The sequence below is a fragment of the Athene cunicularia genome (genome assembly GCF_003259725.1).
Source record: "Athene cunicularia isolate RWA chromosome 20 unlocalized genomic scaffold, athCun1 chr20_part1, whole genome shotgun sequence".
Lineage (NCBI taxonomy): Eukaryota > Metazoa > Chordata > Aves > Strigiformes > Strigidae > Athene > Athene cunicularia.
The window spans coordinates 12983020-13000072 of record NW_020799125.1 but is presented as its reverse complement, the minus strand read 5'-3'; the positions used below and the strand labels follow the sequence as shown (position 1 = coordinate 13000072).

The window sequence follows — 17053 nt, the reverse complement described above, 5'->3', positions numbered from 1 at the left end:
CCCCCCCACCCCCCCAAATGAATTTCTCATGTCCTCTAACACCTTATCCCTGTGCAGTGTTTTCTGGGGGAGCAGCCCATGTGCTTTCTGGCATTTAACTCAGAGCACTGCAAGCTTTATGAGTAGTGAATATTTTTCTCCTCAACATGCATTAATTCGACATTTATCAACACTGAACAAACTGCCTTAGCAATCTTGCAGTCCATTTCCCTCCTATGTTTAAATCTCTCTGAATTCCCTCTCTCCTGTCCCAAATATGTCCAATTTCTTTGTGTCACCCTCAAATTTTATTCCTGACTGCCTACATCTAGCATCATTAATAAAAAAGCATAAACAACATACCATCCAGGGCAACAAGAAAACCTTGAGTCACCCCCACAAATCATGATGTGCATGGGTCTTTAATCACTGCTTTTTTCTAATGTTAGCCAAACAACATATAATACAGAATGGGAGAGACTGGCAAAAAGTGCTTCTCCTCTACAGAAAGTGTCCTGGGTCAGGACAGCCATGCCCCGATTGACCTCGCTCTTTGCTGTTCCCTTTTCTTGCTGCAATACGACAAATCCCCCCAAATTCATTCACCTCTGCCTCTGTCACAGCAAGGAAAAGGCATGTTCTTCACAGCTTGCCAGTCACCCCATGATCTCTGCTTGCTCTGCTACCAATTTCTGCAGAAACCAGCCAGGAGGGGCATTGCTCGGTGGGGGGAACCATGTCCAATGCAGCCCCGAGCATCAAGGCCACGATGCCCATCATGGGGCTGCCCATGTTGGCCACTACGTGTCTGCCTCTGGACTCCCAACTCCAAAGCAAACTCCAACACAAAGCAGCAGGCTTCAGATGAAGGAACACCAGTGCCTCTCTCCCAGGTGCCACGCTGCTGGTGACTGGAGGGGAAGGGAGCAGATCCTGCTCCCTCTAACAGCACCATGGTGTCTAACAGCTGCCTACTGCAGGTTACAGGACATCTCGATCCATAATGAGAAATGCCCACTGCAAGAGAGGTAAGTGAGAAGTATAATGCTGGCAATTTCTACGGATGTTGAAAAATTGCAGCAATACACTTCAACCTCCCTTGCGTGGCTGTTTGGAGAGACCAAACAATTTCCATGGTGTAAACGGAAGGTTCCTAATGGGATTCTGTAGAGCTGGGAGACAAATATAACAGCCACACAGAGCATTAAGGAATGCTTTCCAGCCAGCAGAGCTGAAGTGAAACACTCGGACATATAACATTACCAACTGGCTCGCTGCCATGCATCAGATGCAGAAACATTTTTCTTTTTCTGTGACAAGCTGCATCTGTAGCAATCATTATAATTTCTCTTGACATTGCATCCCACACCTCTTCAGAGGCAGGACTCAAGTAGCATTCTTCATTTAAATGGTAACTTTGATTTTTCTGGGCTATGGGGATGTAAAGTGTTTCAGCCTGTACCACTAAGGAAGAAGGGAGACTGCCAGGAGCTGTGTTTTTCAGGGTGTGCTTCACAGGTTCAACACTTTCGGTCTTCTGGGGGCCTGAATTTGGCAGCTGGACCTACCCAGATTCGCACCCACCCCACCAGTGAAATGCAGGTGGTAGAGACTTGGGGTGTTTGTTGAAGAAACGGAAATCTGACTGAAGATTCATGTTTGTGTTCTCCCTTGCTTTCCACCATCATTCACACTAACAGCAAATCCCACTGAGTCCACAAGCAGGAGAAAACTCCTCTGAAAAGGCTAGGATTACCATTTATATTTACCAGCTGAGGAAATCTTACCTACCAATTAGAAACCATTTCTCCTGTCACTCCGAGCCAGCCGAGTGGCTGATGTAGCTCTTTGATCTCATTGCATAACAAAGCCTGTTACAGCCTATTATTTTTATTGTAAGCACTTTCTGTTATTTGCCTCTAAAAACAGCTCCCATTTAAATAATAAAAAAAGACTTACTCAACGCAAGCACACCTACAGCAGTGAATAGTCATCATAACTTCTACGGCTGAAACAAAAGCCATGGAAATTTCCATCCTGTTGTGATCTCCTGCCCCGGGCGTGTGCTGGCGGGGACAGCACCGACTCTGCCTCCAAAACCAGCCACCACAGGGCCATTTGGGTATGAAACTTCTGGAAAAGCAGCCGAAAGCAAGCCATGTAACGCAGCATGTGTTGGAAACAATTGGAAACAAGCCTCAAAGTTGCTCAGACCCTCCTTGTCAGCAAGGAAAATCCAGGGCAATGAGTAATTGCTGGAGCAGGTTAATGCAACCTGGTAACATGCAAAGAGGAGGCAAATGACAGCTAAGAGATAAATATGATTAATCTAAGGGATAAGGGCAATTAAAATGGGCTGCAACATTGATCAAAATGTACAAGATGGATGGCAAAGAGTTGCCAGACATGCTAGTTTGGTGGGATAATTGACAGCACACAGTTTTTTCCTGTATCAGAGGTGCTGCTGGTTAAAAGTGGCAAAAATATTCCATTTACAGCTGCCTGATGCGCTTCAGAGAAGACTTTATGTTGCATTATGATGTGGGGTATAAAGACATATGGGAACGTGACGACTTGATGGTGTGGCAGAGGTTATGACGCAAATCAAAAACCTTCACTTGTCTTTTGGAGGCTCTTCTGCATGGCACAGACCCACAGCCACCACATCTCCTCATTATTCCCACAAAAATGAGCACGCATTGCAAAGAGGGGAGTGTCAGACGGGACAGAAAGGACAAAAACCGAGGTAAATACATGGTGCAAGTACCCAGTGAGATGGAGGGAGCTCCATCTCTTTGGCAAAACCACCTTCCCTGCATTAGACAGTAACTGTCAGTCCAGACAGGTGGCAATGAAAGCTCAGCTTTGTTTTGCACCGCAACACTGACAGAACTGACAGGCAGCGAGCAGGAATGCGATGCAGGAGAAGGCGCAGAGGCACGTGCCTTGGGGATTATTGCTGCCTGGAAATTACTCTGTTTTCCCGTGTGTGACCCAAACAAAACTAAGTCCTCAGATAACCCGAACCATTGACTCACATGCATAAAACAAGGCACAAAGACAGCATTTTGGGAAGGGTACAAGCAGATTCTGGTTGATCAGCCGCAAGAGAGTTGAGCGTGTTCAATAAGAGGCAAAGGAAGAAGAAGATACTGCAGCTCTCACATGAAGTTTTTGTAGTGCTGATACACACATGTAGCCCAGGCTGACGGAGAAGCATAGGTTTTGGTTAGCAGAGAGTCCCTGGAAACATCAGTGTTAACTTGACTTACTGTTCCCAAAGGGGTTGGGGTCTCCGAGGTCCTGTAACTATTGCACCAAAGATGATCAACCTTTAAGCAAAGACGGTCTGACATGGTTTATCTCATGCTGCAATTAAAGGTAAGACATTTTGCAATTTCCCAAATAAGTCTGCATGGGCAAGGCTAATTTCAACCCTTTCTGACCGATATCAGCCTGACTGATCTTTTTATCTTTTTTAATGCTAACCCTGGACATTGTTTCCTACATTTTTACAAACTGTGATCGGAAGGAAGAAGGTGGCAGAGATGTTCTCACAAGTACACCAGAGCCCAAGCAGCTGGGGAAAGCCCATACAGGCAACATCCCCTAGCTCCTTGGTCCAAGGTGAAAAATATTCCATGAGGAGAAGGGGAATTGGCCATGTTGAGGCATGATTTCTCCAAAGCCACATCCCAAACTCCAAAGAAACTCTCTTCCAAATCTCTAGTTCATTTTTCAAAGCATGTTCTCATTTGCAGGATTTTTTTGATGTGGGCAAAAAGCATTTTTAACCTCATGCAGAAAAACTACTGAAGTGGGATTGTTTGCTAAGGGGAAAAAATTGTCATCCCACAGAAGTACACAACCTAGATCTAAAGGGTTAAAACTAGACTAAGTATCAGGCATCCATCTGCATGTCTCTATACTAGAGACAAACACATTTTAAGATCAGAATCAGTTCTTAAAAAAGATCTATCCCATACCTTGAACATATTTACTCCAGTTATTTGATCCTGTTCTGAAAACCTCCTTCACGCCATATTCATCGTATCTGCTACTGTAATTCACAGATTTTATTTTCCACTATATTTTTAATTTATATCATGTTTTATTTATACTACTGTCTTTTATGAAACCCCAAATTTCAAAACTGACATAAGCATTACACACATAAAGTAGACTTCTTATTATGAACATGGCATAGGAGACAAAAAATGACAGGAATAAATCTTACGTTTTATGCCGGCGAGACATTCTGCAAAGTAAGTGACATTTCTCAGCAATACAAATTGTACATTAAAAGATAATTTTCAGAACATGATACCAGCTATGGAGTGCAGCACCATTACGCAAAGTAATATCGAAGTTGTGCTTTAGCAAATGCTGGTTTTATGTTGTACTAGTTTAGCATCAAGATGGCATCAGGTCTTGTGAGTAGACTTTGGAGTGATTAAGTTTACTGTGCACAAAAGCCAGTTATTTGGTAAACTGTCAACACGGCGTAATTGATATTTTAATTACACTACTAATACATACATGCTGTTCACAATGAGCCTCCTCATTGGTGTCACACAAACTGCGTATTTGTAGCGCTGATTATCGTTTCAAAGAAGTTTGCTTAAACGGAAGCTTAAATGCAATTGGTAATATTTTAAATCGCTATAAAAGCAAAGCAAGCCATTTCACAAAGGCTTAACGGCAGGCAATGCACCACACAGTGCAAACAAGAGGGCCCGTCTCACTTGACATATGTTCTGGGGATAACGTGCACCGCCCTGTGGCTATGGCATGGTTATTTTATGGCTGATAACACAACTCTTCAACTATTGGGACTTCCCCGGAGCCACTGGCTTATCAGAAACATAGTGACCAACTCAAGGAAAGGAAAGGAAAGATTAGGAGAACAAATTTATATGGAACAACATTTAAAAGATGTAACACAACTGGATCACCATGTGGTGCAGAGATGGTGCTTCACTGAAAGCAGTAGTTTAACCACCTTGGGACAGGACCTACTGTCCTTCTGGCCAGGTGGTAAGTAGGGGGAAATAAGGACCCAGTTTGCACCACAAAAACAAAAAAGACACAGACAAGACACACGTCTATAGCCACACTTACACAGACACATGTTGGCTCCCAGTGTGAAAGACCCTTCCAGTGCAGTACGATGTGGTGCCACAGGTAAGAGCACATTTTAAACATTTTAATGCTTTCCTACATCCCCTTGTTATGGGACAGAAAGAAAAGGGTGGACACAAGCATGCAGCAGTGGCTGCAGCATGACGAAGGATGGATGGGTAAGAAGAAATCTAGATCAGGACGCATGAAAATGAGAGTGCTGTGTTTTACAGGCAGCAGATCTCCCGTGCACCTCTGGCTATTACTTTTACACCTGTATATTATTCTGTCTTCTCTTTGTAGGCAGTAAGTTCTCCAAAGTAGGGGTATCTCCACCCTGCAGGTTTTGCAGTGTGTCAAGCACCTATGGCTCTGCCCCAGGTATGCATAATATACATGACATTACAATTGTAACAGCATGTAACTGTCATAATAATAATAATAATAATAATAGTAATAATAATAATAATAATAATAATAGTAGTAGTAGTAGTAGTAGTAGTAGTAGTAGTAGTAGTAGTGATGCAATAATATAGAACAAAAGTAATTTATAGGAGGATATAATGGAAAATCACCCATCACCCACGGGTGAGACCTCCTAGAGGACACAGGAATCCCACCGGGCTCATCCTTTGAGAGATGCCAGTGGAATTTGTCACATCCAGGCAGGATCCTCCCAGGCAAGAATCTGGCACCCACTCCTGGGAAATACCAAGCACTTGCTGTGTTTCACAGACTTCAGAGCCCACATCCATACAGATATGCCAAAGGGAAACTGGGCCTGAGAGGCGTTGACCATCAGCCAGACCCTTCAGCCATCCATAAAATTTGGAGGCTGCAATCAAGCCTCTTTCCTTGGAGGATCTAGGCTGTTAGGAAGAGACTGCACAGGAAAAACCCACTTTACAAAGCACCAAGGATGAGATACACAAAGACATGAACAAAAGCAGTATCCTTCTCCCCAGGTTGGGTACCTACCTGCCTTTTGGAAAACCCCTTCTCAAAAACCTGTTGGCCATTTCCCTACGAGCGCAACACGCTCTCGCAGTGGCAACACCAGCTCTCCATCTCCTCTCCTCCTCCCTGGCCCTCCTCCATGCACAGCGTGGCCAGACACAGGTGGGAGGCATGCTGAAGTAGGGGGACTTCACAGCATGAGACAAAAATAGGATTTTAAAGCAACTTGGCTTTTGCAAAAGGAAATTAATTTGTTGTGCTGTTGCTCTGTTGGGGGCTGACCAGAGCCACAGGGGATGAACCAACATGCAAGGGGAACTGAGACTGTATCTGCCTCTGGAGAAGCTACTCTGGGTGAAGGCTGGGGTGTCACCTTGCTGGGGGTCACCAGACTCCTGGCAGCTTCCCCTTGTGCCCAGCCAAGCTGTTGCGGAGCAGTTCTGCATGGAGGCAGCTCCGTTTTCAGGACAAAAGGCAGGTTCCCATGCGAGATCCCCACCCTGGCAGATGAAGGTCACCCCCTTCCAGACCTGGCAGGCCAAGATGACACCTTGCCTTCTTCCTTTCCTTTGTTTGGGGAGTAAATCTTGCATTATTGAGCAAAACCCACATCTGCTGGGAACAACAAAGTTCACTTGTGTGAAAAGCGTATCGTGACAACTTGTTTTCTGTATCTCAGAAACAGGACACCCGTGGGTGAACCCAAGGAACAGCCGCACAAGCATATTGGTAGGAGTGTGATCCCTCGGGTTCCCTCTTTGCCATGCACAGTCCAGTCCTCATAAGCTCTCCCACTGTCTAAGCACTCACAAAGTTGGGACCTGAGGGTGACTCCCATCACTCTGATTCTCTCCCATGCTATCCCATCATCTGCATCAGCTACGTGAAAAGAGGGGCTGCTGCTCTGCAGGGAGCTTGTACTGGTGTTCAGGATGACTGGGAAGCTCAGGGAGGACCTCTTCCACAGAAGGGGAGCTATATTCCCACAGGGACCCACACTTCTGCCTGCAGGCACCAGCTCTGCACCTCCATCTCCAGTGTCAGCAGTTGCTCCGGGAGCGCAGGCAGGAGCATCAGCATTCCTGCTCTCCCTGAGCACAGAGAGCTCAGCCACGACTAAGGCTAAAACTTCAGAAAGTAACTATCCATAGGCGCCCCTTCCTCTGAGAAAGCATGTTTTTAAATACATGCAAGAACAATTTACCCTTTGATTGGGAATCTTGTCTCCCAGGTTCCGACCTGGAGTGAAATTTTATGACCAAGCGATAAAGCTCGGGGGGAGGCGCGGAGGGAAGGGGGCTTTCAAATCAAAATGCCAACAGATACTTAATGCCAGAAGCATGTGTGGGTGTTGCTAAATTAAGCTCACAAGTAGGTGGGGCAAATGCCTTAAACGAGTTTGTGAAGGTAAAATAATGTTCATTAAAAATAGAAAAACAACTGAAAAAATATCCTTTGTATTCAACTTCACACTCGTACATCATAATGTTCCAGTAAAAGCCCATTTTCCCTTGAGATAATAAAAGAATTGAATTTTTCCTTATCGGTCATCTATTTTTCTAGCTAAAGCTATTACTCCCTCTCTGCGGTTGCTAGGCAACAAGAAATATTAATAGCAGCTTTTATTAGCTTAGCTTTAGCAGTGGAGTACCAGAATGAGAAAATGGAAAACATAAATGTGTTACATAAATCTTTCAACCTTTCAGGGTTTGTGTTAGTCTCTGTTTTCATAATGATTTATTGAAGTGATGGTTCATTTATGAGAAAAAGGAGTGTGAAATAAGAAAACGGAACATTACCCTGAAGGACTGTTTGAAAATAAATAATTATAGGAGGTGAAGAAAAGCTGTTTAAAACCATTTTTCTGAGTTTTATAAAATTTAAAAAGACATATTTCTTTCATTTATTGCCTCTGAGAAAAACACTACCAGGGAATTGCAAACAGGGCTCTGTTTAATACAAAGAACCCTTCATGTATGGTTGTATTATTACTATTTTCCACCAAGGGCTCATGTTTGGGAGTTTAGTTTTTAAGTACCAAACCATTAATAAGCAGAAAGCCAAATTAGTCAAAACTAAAGCACACAACACAAAATTGGCAGTGCAAACTTATCCAGGATTGAAACATGGGGGACTCTGCGAAGTTTTTGCTCCTGGCGACACACTGCCAGCCTGTGGTTTGACAGCGCTGCCTGAGCACTGCCCCACTGCTGCTCTTGGCTGTTTTGCTTATTTATTAAGGCTTTTCGATGAGCATGAACTTGCTCTAAAGGGCACTGCTGCATGTACCTTACATTTGGATATAGGCTATTTAAAATAACTTATTTTAACAGGCAGTGATTCAAAACCATAGAAATATTTATGTATTGGAAGTATTTACCAACTACATATAAGTTGCACTACCTACTGGGATCAGGTGTTTCCAGTGACTTAGATAAAAGACACTCATCTTACTTGACTTTTGTGTCAACATCATTGATTTCTTTTTTGTATCCTCTATTGGAAAACTTTCAGTGCTTGCCAGCTCTATCCAAATCTGTTGCCTACCACCGAGCACCCTGACTGCCTTCCCAGAGAAAAGTGCTGCGCTTCCCACCGACTCTGGCTCAGGTTGTAAATAAGAAACGCTGCCGTGTTCGACGGGGAGCAGCGGTCTCAGGAAGGATGGGTGCCGGGGAGAGACCTGGGGAGCCAAGAGAGCTGGCCAGAGGGCTGGTCTTGTAACCTGCCTGCAGGACGTCCTTGCGCAAGGTCTTCTGGTGGGCACCAGAGAGGATGCTTCTCCTCAGAGCTCTCTGCCATCCCCACCGCCCAGGCATGTGCACCCCAGCTCTGGGAAGGGGCTACTTTCCCCTTCCCTTTCTCACAAGGGAGACAGGCAGGGTGGTTACTGCTGAGCTGTTTTAATGTTTTCCTCTCTGTTCCACAGCAAAGTGCCATAGTGTTGGGAACAGCTATTCAGGTTGCAAAGTCAACTGACTTAACTCCAAGAATTTTTGGGCTTCACTCATCCTTGATCCTAAAATTTACTTCCATTTACCCATTACTCTCTCCCCTCTACATAAACAAATTCCAGAGGCAACTGGAAAATTGACATTTTTACACCATGAATATGTTTTTCACCACTGAAAATTTTTAATATTTTTCAAATAATCTGCTTCCACTCAACAAAATTAAATTAAAAACTTCCAGGCTGTGGCTGCAGACTTTTTTCATTTGCACTGGCTTGCTGTGAGCAGAAAAAAGTTATCCCACTGGGCTCAAAGAAATGTTAGTGCCTTTAAAATAGTCACAAAGATGTCTCATTGTGAGAAGCACCAGGAAGATGCAGACACAGGGATAGTTGCTAGTCTCTCCAATCAAACTCTGTATGCCTGCTACAAAGCCAATGTTTGCTCATAAGGGCTGCCACACGTCCAAAATGATGCCTCCCCCAAGCAAAAGTACATTGCTCTGGCCTATTTTCACCTGACCACAGCAGAGCAGGAAAGGAGCAGGACAGCTGCAGCCCCACAAGATGTGCCAGGGGAAAGCAGGCTGATTTTTCAGCATGCCCCAGCATGGCAACATTCTTTGATAGGGCTTGGAGGACCACAAAGTTTCAGGGTTTCCAGGCAGTGGTGGGGGGCTCCCCCCACCGATGAGCAGAGATACCCCCAGCCTGCTCAGCTGCGATCTAATATTTATGGAAATATATTTGCACTGCATTGGAGATTCCTGGGCTCTGACCTTGATCGCCCTTTGTTTCTGTCAAATATGTTCTGCCAAATCCCTTCTGAAACCTCATTTATTCACAGCAGCTCCTTAACCCAGCGGGCATCCCACCTCGCCAGCAATTCCCGACGTCTCATGGTGTTTCTCTTCCCCCCTCTCATCTTTCCCCCATGGTCCCCAGGTCCCAGTCCCAGTGTGGCCCCAGCCTGCGAGTCTCCCTGCAGATCCCCAGCGGGCTCAGCAGTGGCTTGTCTATATGGTAACACTGCTGGGGTGTTCACAGTGGATAAAGTCATTCTCTTTCCAAGGAAAACATTTTTTAAAAATCTTTGATTATTTTTTCCTAAATATTTCCACTTCTCAATGACAGTCAGATCTGTCCTATTTTCTCTTCCTCCTGCTATTCTTCCTCTTTCCCTCTTCTTTTCCCATAGCAAAAGAGAAGACAGTAGAAAAAAAAAAGTATGCTGCATTAAGAATTTTCTTTTGGTTTCTTTTCACCAACACAAAAAATAACATGCCTTCCCCAAATGAGTCAGGCTGACTCCTCCCCAGCCTCCTTGCACCCCCTCCATGGGCACTCCTAACGTCGTATCTTCTGCATCTCTTTGCCTACTCTTGTGCCTCCATCCCTGCTTTTCTCCTCTCCAGCTCCCTGCACCCCACCTTTAGTGTTTGAAAACTCCCTTAACTTCCAAAAACTGATGGAGAAAAAAAAAAAGAAATAAAGTGACAGAAACAGCAATGAAGAACCATGTTGTGTAAATGTACAGCTAGTCCATGGGGCAGAGTGAAGTGTACGGTGGCTGGTGGTGTGGAGAGTGCTCTGGGTGATGATGCTGAGGGGATAAGGATACGCACAGGTGATGGTGGCTTTGGTTTTCCCCCACCAGGGTACAGCTGCTTTGCTCAGATGAGGGACTCCAGCTCCTGACACCCCATGTGTGGGCTGGAGCCAGAAGCAGGTCTGGCATGCAGCAAATCCACCTTCACTCCCCTGCTCTCATCCTGCTATGGGAACTTTTGCGCTGATTTAAACTCACTCTGACTTGGTATTCACCTGCACCACAGAAGCAGCAGCCTCCTCCCTTGCAGAGACACCAGGAGGGTTAATTCAATCCAAGGATAATGTTGGGACACGCCAGGACAAGAGACACACCAAAGGGGACAGCAACATGCACCTGTATTTTCTTTCTTCTGAGCTGTACAGGAAAATACCAATTCCCACTGCTCACAGCTTGAGATTTTTTCATGAGGATGCCTTAAAAAGATTCCAAGGCTCAAGCTACTTTTTTAGAGGAAAAGTCTGAGCAATGTTGAAACATTTTACCTTGAATTGCTTGTCATTTGTCACTGTATTCAAACCAAAAGACATGGCAGCCAAGGCAGGAAATAGCTGTGTATGCAAAACCCAGTATGAACTACAGCAAAGAGCAGCAGCAAGGAGAGAGGCTCCAGCTCCGGCATTTGCATGAGCAACGTTGGTCCATGAACAAAGACAAAACCTCCACACGCCTCCTCCACAGCGCTCCGGCGAGGCTTGCTCCCAGACTGGCTCCCCATCACTACCCGTGCAGCAATAAACCCTCTCTTTTTGGAAGTGTTGGCAAACAAGCCCCTTTCTTGACCTGGAGTCTTCCTGCTGCAAACACCCACCCGCCGGTGGCTGACCTTGGGGCAGGGCTGTAGCACGTCAGGTGCCCTGCACCATCCTGCAGCGATGCCCGAGGCACGGCTGGCTGCATGGGGCCACCAGCGCCTGGGCGACGGCTTGATGGGCACGCGGACAGGAGCTATTAACCATACGAGTTTAAAAATCCGCTCTGTCTCCGGGATTTTACTGTGTTCTCCTGTGCATGTGCTGCTCCCATTATCGCTAGCAGGAGTTACATGTGTGCTATGGGAGGAATGCTTCCGTTGGGGGCTGCTGCTGGAGTAAGGGGAAACTCGATTCAGGCAACCAAAAAAAAAAAAAAAAAAGGGTGCTACCTTTTGGTGGGAGAAGTCTGACAGCATGAAAAAAAGGCTTTGATCGGAGGGTGAGGCAGGATTTAATTTTGACCTAAAACTGCAACACAGTTCACTCCTTGATCTACTCCCTTTGCTGCTGGGACCTCTGAAGATGTATTACAGCGCCAAGGGTTTCTGCTAAAAACTAAACAGTTTCAATTCACTATCGGCTGGAAAATTCAGGGTTCACTGGATTTTTTATTTTCGTGGTAAGGGGCAAACAAATCTTAATCTCTCTATTCTACGTTTACAGCCCACTAAGCCCCCTTCTTATCTTCTGTGGCTCAGTCCTGATTTATTGTCACGATGCTGCATTTGTAAAACAGTACCATAAAGTAAGAAAGAGAACATTTCCCAAGGACTACTCCAAAATAAATTATTTCAGACGTTCAGAAGCTGCTTAATAAATCCCACTATTCTTGTTTCTTTAGGTATTTTAGAAAGTGATTTATAAGTGCAATACTACCTCTCAAAAACGAGACAATCAACACAGGATAAAATTATCGTGTTATGAAAATAGGGGTCAGGCAAAGGGGCTGTGCTTTAAATTAAACCAGGGAAGAATATTTCATCTGAAATTGACTCTTTTTGTCTCAGAAATGAATGTTTTAATCACCTAAGAACCCAAAAGCTAACACAGAGGCCTAAGTAATATTTAATTCCATAGAAATCTGCCTGTGTTCAATATTGATGGGCAGAACATGATATTTTTCTCAAACACGCTAACAATGAAACTTGGAGACACATCAAGACTTCAGAAAGCCTTGGGATTTTCCTAGACTAAGAGATAATATCCCATTTAAATATTTAAATATCACTACCTTTCAGACCGTTATCTACTCAAGCAATCAACACCAAGCGTTCTCCAGCAGCAGCAGACTCACAGGCATGCTATTTGAGTAAAATTAACTCTGGTATTTATGTCATTCAACGGCACCCATGAAAATCAATGATCTTGAGAAACAACGTAGAAAACTAACCACAGGGCTAAATCTGCTAAAGAGGAAAATATTATTAAACAGCAACAATATTAATTCAATATCACTGTCAAAATCAAGTCACAACCTTTCCTTGGTGCTGCTGATACAGAAGCATCACAAGGTCTAATTAGCCCTGAAGTTTCTTCCCAGAGCTGCACTTTACTTCATTATCCCTGCCTTGTTTATTCCTACAGAAGAGTCATTTGAAACTTTGCAAGGTATCCCCTTGCCACCGCGTGAGCCAAGAGGCAATTTGAGTTTGCAAATTCAAGGAGGGATCATGTTCCCCTTGAAATCAAGAGGACAGCTTTCCCTTCATGGAGCATCCGTGCTCCTCCTGCTGATGCTGCTGGGGCCTCTCTGGCAGCAGAACACAGGGCTAATGGGCTGGGGGCTTTTCCCAGCCGGAGAAAGGACGTAGAGGCTCTGAACTAGGGGCTTTGGCTGGTCACATGGGGGATGGAGCACATGCACTTTGCTTGGTTCAGTGAGGATGTTACATACATGGAGGAAAATAACCTTCCCCCCTGCTCTTGAGTGGTTAATAAGGCTCAGGAAGAGACCAAACTGGAAGCATCAAATTGTCACCATGAGCATGGCCGCACAGGTGACTGCAGTGTCACCACACCTCGACCTTGAGCAGCAGCGCAGCGAGGCTGGGCTGGGTCACCAGCTCTTCCCAGCCCCCAATACAAACATCTCATCGTAACTCGAAATACAGACCAGCTTTAACAAAAGACAACAAGAGGGGAAAGTCACTGACCGTGGGTAGCTGGCTGGAGAGAAGATGCCCGTCCTGACTCAACATGTTGGAGACCATGATGGCCGGCAGGTCCATGTTCTGGTAGGGGTACGCTGGTATCAGGCTGTTCGGAGGGAGGCTGTGGCACAGGGAGTGATACCCAGTTTCGTGGTCCACCAAGTGCAGGAGGGAAGGGTCGGGGAGATTGGGAGGTGTTATGGGAGGGATCTCATAGTCTTCATTATTCTCATTCTGACTGTTATACGTCTAAAACATGAAAAAGATATTTTGCAATGGGTCACTGCCTTGTTGCTTCAGCAAAGAAAAGCAATTATTTGTTTAAGAAATACAAAAGCACATTCCAGTTTTAACCAAAGGCATTTCTAGTCCTGGACACCAGCAGGCTGTAACGAGCTAGGAGCCAGTAGCGAGTGTGTCAGGGACACCACAGATCCTCACACAGCTCAGACCCGCCTGAGGCACCCCAACTGCTCCCCTCTCCCGCTGCATCCCTCCAGCACATTGGAGCTCGCCAGAGCCTCAGCAGAAACCTCCACGCCCAGACTGCAGCCAGGTAAGCGATGCTCGCAGAGCCCGTAGCCATGAAAGAGCACGGCTGTTTCCCAACCAGCTGCCGCTTTTTAAAGTCAAAGTCCCTCTCCAGGCACCCAGCTCAGCTCTTTCCAGTATCTAGTTTGTATTTTGAAGAGTTTTTATGAGAATGACCTCCACAGAAATAAATAGTACTTGGGAACAAAATTCCCATTGATTCCTCACAAACTCCAACACAGAAGCTACAACCAGGAGGGAGATGTGGAAACACAGCCATCACTTTTTAAAAAATCCTTTAAAGAAAGCCTGCATGACTCCACCACACATGGAGATTTGTCCTTCCTTATATCCTCATCCACATTTAATTTGGACAAGTGTTCCCTCACCTCCCTACCAGTGCTCCCTCGAGGTGACCATGAACACAGAGAGATGTTGGCACTCCCTGTGCTCCCCGTGTTTTCCAGTGCCTTGTTTACTTCTAAGCATTTCAATTTATATGGAGAAAGAATATGTGATTGCATTGGTGCAATCATCTCCACTTCAGACAAAACCATACCTGCTTCATAATGTAAACGTGAATCTACCCCAAATTATTAATTATCAATGAGTATTATAATGAGTCTCTGGCAGAGGAGGCTTATTCTAAATGTCTACTGTTTCACATATTATTATAGCATATGAAATTCTGATTAGACATAGTATTATACACACGGATTTTAAGCTAAATTTCCCAGATCACCTAGTTTCATGGTTGGATTTTGACTTAATACTTGATTTAAGAGCAAAACCCCAGATGTGTGCAAAACCAGTTAAGCACTGTAGGCTTTATTAATCCATTGCCCCAGAGCTCACACTCGGATTCATACTCTTCATTACCCCAGACTGCAGGGAGAAAACCCTTAATAAAATAAAATAAAAGCCGTATTTAATAGGCATATGGAAGTCAGTGGGAGGGGCAGTGGGGAGCAAGGAGGTATCTATGGAAGGGCTCCCAGTGGGAGCGCTCCAGCACTGCCTGGGAGAGACCCTGTGGGGTGTCAGAGCAGGGGGTCACCCCTGCCTCACCCCAAAACTGGGGCTGGAAGTGGCTCATCCTCTGCTAAGCTGAAACTCCACCTCTCACCTCCCCTCGTCCCATTGCAAAAAGAAACTGAGAAAAGGGCAAGTACTGCACATCCCATCCGACCCTTCAGATTCGCCCAAGATTCCCACTGGCTGGGGGGAAATATGAGTATGCAAGAAATACAAGACGGAGCCTGGGCTGAGATAGCTCTGTACCAACAGTTATTGTTCGGGGGAAATTCAAGCCCAGTATTTTTCCAGCCAGCTTCTGTCTAGCAGTGGTATTATGCAGGGAAGGCAGGGGGCTGAGAGGATGTACACAACGCAGACAGATAGATCCCATTTAATACATCTAGTAGTTAGGTTTCTATTTGGGCTATGCTTTTCGAGGTACACCAATTCTTTCCCAGTTATTTAAGAGGATTTCGCTCCATGCTTTACAAAAAAGGATTTAAATAAATCATTGCACAGCAGACTTGTTCCTCCAACTGGTTTATTTTGGTATCAGGTATATAAGCAAGTGCCTTTGCTGTATTTAACTAAATTATGTAAAACCCACTCAAAGTTTCCTAAAGCTCCCTTCAAAACTACAAGTTCATTGTGTTGCTGCAGAGCAGCTCACCGAAGGGCTTTGAGGTGGTTTTGTAAGGAGCCAAAGCCTCGTCGCCCTGCTCACCCCCCTGCACATTTCTGCCTCTGTTCTATTCAGCCCAGGGAAATAAAAAAAAAAAAAAAAAGAAGACCTGTTTAAATCACAAAGCTTTCCGAATAGCTACAGTATTGTGCAGACATATCAAAATTACAATCAAAGCTGTACACAATCAAAATCAGATTAGACAATATCCAATCAACATAATCAGACTCGGCGCCTGCCAGCTTTTACACCCTATCTCTACGAACAATTTTCCAAAGCAAGGCACGTTTATTCTATATATGTTTTAAATAGATCACTAGAAAGATAAGGAAGGCAGATGAGACAGATAGACACCTGGAAGGGTGGGAAAGGGGGGTGATTTATTGTCACACACGGTGCCTCTTGACATGTCCAAGGTGACGTCTCTGTCCCCACGAAGGGTGGTCTCACACAGCAAGCACAAAAGCCATCGTCTCAAACCCTTTGCCAGCAACATCCAACACTCCTTTCTACACCATGTGGGCTATGCTGCAGATTGTATTTTCTATTCTTATGTTAATTTGAATTAAATTAAACAGCCAATTATATGTTATAAGGATACATTACAAATTAGATTAGTGAGCTGGTCTGAACCCATTCATCCCACCAGGACTCCAAACACAAATGCAGAGAAGCTCACTCTGCTAAAAGGCTGCCCGTTACCATACACAAAAAAGCACGGAAGATCTAGGATTTTCCACTGTCAAACAGATGACAGTTGTTGTGATTACACATTATTCCCCTTCAAATTAAAACACTGAAATCAGCTGAAACAACAAGCCTCTTCCTGCAAACCCTCTCTTGGCTCACACGGCAGGGCTGATGGGTGTTGCTTGGAGTGGCAAACCTCTGCTTCTGCCTGCAGTGGGATGGAGCAACAGGATCGAGCCAAGCACTCTCAGGGAGGGGACAGGGACAGTGCCTCTTCTCTGACTCCCTCCTTGCCCTCAGACCCCCATGCAGCTCTGTGCCCCAGCTATAGGGGTTGTGCTGCAGGACCAAACTGCCCTGAGCACAGCACCGGGGCTGTGCCCCATGCCTGCACAGCAATGCCACAGGTGGGTACAACCAACTTCCAACAGCAACAAAATCGTTTCTAAAACCAGTATTTCCTTCTTGAAATCCAAGTTTGAACAGGGGTCCCTGGACTGTCTCTGACCACCTGCAGATCCAGGGTCAGAGGACAGAGGGGTAGAAGGGAGGTAATGAAGAGTCATGAAGAGATGCACTCATCTTGCTGTGCTCATGCCACACATCTTCCCC

General features: G+C 45.2%; 1 protein-coding gene across 1 annotated transcript in view; it reads right to left on the bottom strand.

The window, feature by feature from the left end:
• Positions 1–17053, bottom strand: part of TOX2 (TOX high mobility group box family member 2) — a 91505-nt gene that overhangs the window by 49857 nt on the left and 24595 nt on the right. Inside the window, exon 2 of the mRNA XM_026862163.1 lies at positions 13525–13770. Coding sequence (XP_026717964.1) covers positions 13525–13770 — 246 coding nt within the window. The remainder of the gene's footprint in view (positions 1–13524; positions 13771–17053) is intronic.